This window comes from Ciconia boyciana, chromosome 1 (assembly GCF_034638445.1).
Source record: "Ciconia boyciana chromosome 1, ASM3463844v1, whole genome shotgun sequence".
NCBI lineage: Eukaryota > Metazoa > Chordata > Aves > Ciconiiformes > Ciconiidae > Ciconia > Ciconia boyciana.
Genome location: NC_132934.1, coordinates 52,102,220 through 52,107,086, shown reverse-complemented (window position 1 = coordinate 52,107,086; position 4,867 = coordinate 52,102,220). Strand labels below are relative to the sequence as shown.

At 47.1% G+C, this 4,867-nt stretch overlaps 1 protein-coding gene across 1 annotated transcript; it reads right to left on the bottom strand.

Moving 5' to 3' along the window:
• Positions 1 to 3,115: 3,115 nt before the first annotated feature.
• On the bottom strand, positions 3,116 to 4,586 carry SNRPF (small nuclear ribonucleoprotein polypeptide F). The gene is made up of 4 exons (XM_072884313.1): positions 4,428 to 4,586; positions 4,123 to 4,248; positions 3,821 to 3,885; positions 3,116 to 3,237 (listed from the first exon to the last, which is right to left on the bottom strand). Exons 1-4 carry the CDS (start codon positions 4,428 to 4,430, stop codon positions 3,171 to 3,173), a joined length of 261 nt encoding a protein of 86 aa, XP_072740414.1. The 5' UTR covers positions 4,431 to 4,586; the 3' UTR covers positions 3,116 to 3,170.
• Between the last annotated feature and the right edge of the window lie 281 nt (positions 4,587 to 4,867).

The window sequence follows — 4,867 nt, the reverse complement described above, 5'->3', positions numbered from 1 at the left end:
GAAATGAATGGAACACTTCATGGTAGCGAAGGTAAACAACACATGCATGCATCCTTGCAGTGTGTGGGCGTAAGAGCTAAGATTAGTTATGAAGTTCTACGCCAAGGTATTATTTAGTTGCTGTGTTTGATGCCTGGTGCTATGCAAAAATAAAAGCGTCTTTCTGAGTTTGAAGTCTAATGAATGTACGTATCAAAAAAACCCTGTAGATGCGTAACAAAAAATCTCAAAAGAATTTGAAGCTAAGTGAAAGGAGCACGCTTTCATTGAGAATGAAAGTACAAGACTCTGTAAAGATGATCTCAGTCTTTGAAAGAGGGAGACAGCTCACAGGAGAAAAATATATTTGTTTTCTTAGTTCTGGCTGGGGTCTTGCTTTTGCAAAATGTAAGTGCACTTATCTTGTATTTCCTTTTGTATTCTTCATCTTAGCGTAGATTCTCATAGAACTTTGTCTTTTTTCATCTAGATATGAGTTTTAGGGCCAAGGTCTTCGTTTAGAACGCTGTCCCTCCACAGAAAGCTACTGATTTTACTGGGCCTTTTAGAAACACAGCAGTCCACACAGATTTCTTTCTTTCCACAGTTTGTCCTTCAGGGGATGGTGAAAAAAAATTTGGAGCCGTACCCACCTTTAAATGGACTGCTAGACTTTGTGATAAACTGTCATTTTTCTTCCTATCTGTACACTACAGCTACTACAGACTGCTACTAAAGAAACATAGAATTTGAGTATGAAAACGAATGAATGCAAACCAGAGCGTTCGTCAGGTTCTACCACATTCGGTGGCCAGGTAGCAGAGCTGAGATCTGTATGCAGTGATTTCCGTGGGGTCATTTACTGGTAAACAACCAGCACTAGCCGAGTTTTTGTGGAATTGCACTCACGACTGACTTGTCTCTGAGACTTTCATTTTAAATAGCACAAAACACTGATGGTTTTCTGTAGGTGACAAACAATAGTGTTTAACCTGAAAGATAAACTAATTTATGAATATGCTGAGGTATGAGATCGAGTTTACAGACATCCTTTGTGTTGACACCTTATTTCAGAAGCCTTTGCATCGAGCTGCTACTGGTGGTGATGCACAGAGCCGGGGCTGGCGCGGAGCTGGCGCCAAGCTCTCCACAGTGCCTCCAGGGTGCCAGTGGCAGGACCCCAGTCAGCCTCCGCTTTGAGTGGTTTACTAAAAGCTCATACCCAGCACTTTGTGGAGGTGTTTAAACCCAAGATGGGAAGCTGGCCATAATGCTGGTTTTATTCCCTAATTAGGTTGCCATCACATAGCTCTTCTCCTTACGCAAACCAAGTAAGCTCATGACACAACCTGTGGCATGTTGAAGGCTTCCGTAAAACCTCTTTTTTCCATATCATCTCGGCTTCAGTGCAACCTGCCTGTACGAATCCTGTCAGGGAAGGGGCTGGAGTCTGCAAAGAGCAGAAAAGGGTCCCTTCCTCTCCCTTTCCCACCCTATGACCACGTCTAAGGCAGGCCGGGACCACAGCAGAGGACCAAAGAATTTTTATCTTTTGTGAAGCTCCACTATTGAGATTGCAGAGGGATAAAGGAGGAATTCTGTTTTCCCCATGTGTAAAACAGGGATAGTACTTCTGTATTTGACAGCAGCATTATGGTATGCGATCACTGACGAGAGAAGGGTCAAGGTAACACAACGGTTGTAATGTACGTTCATGAAGCGTACCTCTAGCTGTCTGGGTTCTGGTGTGCAGAATGCCTCTCCAAACCACTTCTTGCAGGCAGCGATTCTTAGCTCTGTCAGAGCCTCAAGCAGGGAGTCTCAGACTGGCAGCACTGGCAAAGCAATGGCCTTTCATTAAGCAACGCTGATAGGTATGGGACATTCAGTTAACCTCAGTGTTTACTCTTAACATTTGAAAACATGGTTATTGCGTTCCTGCCAAAACTTTAACATTCCGGTAACAGAGACTTTCTTTTTATGACAGAGACTGGGAAAGTACACTCCCATTTTGCAGTGTGTTGTCTTAATTCTATTAATGCCATCAAAGTCTATGGACCAAGCTGCCAAGAGGCTTTTGTTTGTGTGGATGTGAGCTACAAAGTCGGTACAAACATGTCCTTCCTTAATAATGACCGTATAGCCACACTTCAAGCTTTGTGACTCAAAGCAGCAGAATATGTCTGAGACACTGGGGTATAATGGATCTCCACATCTCACCTACAGTGAAGTCTTCACAACTATTTCCAAAGAGTTTATAAATGGGTTTAAAGACTAAGTGTATTTAAATAGTAACTACATACATACTGTAAACTATATAGACTGCCATATTTTCCTGTGTCTCCGATGGGAAGCTAACTGGTATTTTGTTCACAGCCTGCAGCCATTAAAGCAGAGAAGACAGCTAAGAATGAGGTTCCTGCAAATACTGAAGATGACTTACAGTTTTTCACTTAGAGGTGAAACTTAGTTTCTGCTGAAATAAAGCTACAAAGCGTTACAGCTGCATCCTCTTAATTAACCGATTCAGAGCTGAAGGAATCATTACCAAATCATCAGTAGCCTGCAGCAGGCACATCAGGGTATTTTTTGAAAGATTTCTGTTGCTCACTCTACAGCCCGTTATTATCATCATTAGAGAAAAGGCTATGCCTGCAGCTCCTTCAGTCTACTCGGTGATTCAGCTTAGAATGACAGCAGGACAAAGTCACATACACATGACGATGAAGAGTCCTTTACCTTCTATCACACACTAGCCTGCATTCAGTACAACTACCTGATGGCAGAGTACCGACACTGACACTAAACCGAGCTGATACCTGAATGAACCATCTATTTTATTTTGGAGTACACAATTTTGAAGATTTAATTTATTCCAGGAATCACTTAAATTCAGATATTTCCCTTGACAGTAGCAGCATTTGCTGATGCTGGTAAAAGTTGGAGGGGGTGTGCGTTTATTTGTTTTTAAATATTCACTTTTCATTCCAATATTTTCAGTTTTAAACTGAAATAATTGCCTATTCCTCCAGCATTAGTTTTTTGGATGCCAATAAAAGATTAGACACCTTTTTAAGAGTTAACTTCCCCCATATTAAAATACAATGGAAAAAAAAGTAAACACATTATTACAAAATTATGGAAAAACAAAAAAAAAGAGAAAAAAGTTTATTTCCAGATATACAAAACACCTATTCTCTCATTTCTCCATCTTCTTCCTCTTCTTCCACACCTCTGATGTACAAAACATTATTGCACCTGTAAACAGAAACAAAGAGTTCCCTTAGCTGTAAGTGCTTTAATTTTCTATGCCTTATCTACACTGCTGTAAGTATTTGCCTCCTTGACTGTAGCCTGGCACCAGCCAAATTCTGCCTAACAAAGTGCTGCTGTTGACCTTGTACAGCTTCCCACAAAGTTCATAACAACTGCAAAAACCCCAAGTTTGTAAAAGCAGTAACTGGTTGACAATGCTGTACAAGAAATTTTTACTCTTGGTTTAACAGTTGTGGTCAAGTATAAATGTCCAACCATGCAAAATGTTTTCAGTAGCAATACAGTAATATACACTACCAATGCCAAGGGATGAACAGACCTACAATAATCTGGAAAACTAAGGTATTTAGTTACCTGAAATAGGGATTGTAAAGACTTCTTTACAAATATTTCAGAATTCATATTTCCTCCCCTCAGAAAGGATCTCATAGCCTTCACATAAGAGTTACATTAACACTTAGCATCTTGCTTAGACAAGAAGCACAGCATCTACCAATACAAGTTTTAACACAAGTGGTAAGGAGATTTAAAGAAACCCTGCCTCTACCATAAATATCCTAATTACCTTATCAAAACTTCACCCAGGTGTCCGGACAACGCGCCGTCTATATACTCCTCTGTGTTTGCAAGCTTGAGAAGAAAACCAGCAAGACTCGGAATTATTAGAAGAGAAGCAGCTTCGCACAGCACATGGCGGTTGCGCCCCGCAGCCCACCGCCCGGCTACAGTGACCGACCAGGGAGGCCGAGCGACCCCGCTCCCACCCGATACAGGGCCGAGCCGACCCCTCAGAAGCGCCCCACCTTGCCCCCCCCCCCCCGGCACCTCCGACGGTTCCTACCCCTCCGCCGCCGGCCCGGCCCTCACCTGCATGTTCATGTAGCCGTCGACGGAGACGAGGTAGCCCTTGTACTCCATCCCCCACTTCAGCTTCACCATCACCGGCTTCCCCGTCAGCCCGTTCAGGAAGGGCTTGGGGTTGAGGGGCAGGCTCTGCCGGGGACAGCAGCCGGTCAGCGCCGCCCGCCCACTGCCCCTCCCGCTCCGCTCCGCCCCGCCCCGCTGCTCGGGACCGTTAACGGCCGCGGCTCCCGCTGCCCGCGTACCTACCTACCCCCCCCCCTCCCCCGCTCGCGCCCCCTTCCCGCGCGCGGCGCGGGCAGTGCCCTCACCATGGCGACGCGGCGCGCGGCAGCGGCCCGAGAAACACAGGCCCACGCGGGAAGCCCTCGTGCGCGCCGCGGGCTCCGAAAGAATGGGAGGCAGCGCCGCTCCGGCTTCCACTTCCGGGGGCGTCGCTCTCACCTCTGACCCCTCACCCCCGCCGCGCCGCGCTTGCAATAGGCTGGGGCACCCCCACGCGCGAAGCGAAAAGCGGGGCTGCCCATTGGCTCGGCGGCGCCGCTGGCCTCTCTCATTGGCCGGGCTGGCCGCCCTCCCCCCTTTCGCAACCAATCGTTGGCGCCGTGAGGCGGGGCGTGCTCTCCGGGGCGGGGGTAGCGCCGCGGCCCTGCTGCCGCCGCCGGTCGCTTCGTGCCGCCCTGGCGGGGCGGGAGGCGGTTTGCGGTTGGCGGTTTGCCGCGTACCTCAGGCCCCTCGGCCTCTCCCTCCC

Excerpts from the sequence above, each read along its gene's own strand:
- SNRPF (XM_072884313.1), bottom strand. Across the intron at positions 3,886-4,122 it reads ACGGCTACATGAACATGCAG|CTTGCAAACACAGAGGAGTA; the intron begins GTGAGGGCCGGG and ends TTTCTTCTCAAG. Across the intron at positions 3,238-3,820 it reads CTGGGTGAAGTTTTGATAAG|GTGCAATAATGTTTTGTACA; the intron begins GTAATTAGGATA and ends TTCTGTTTACAG.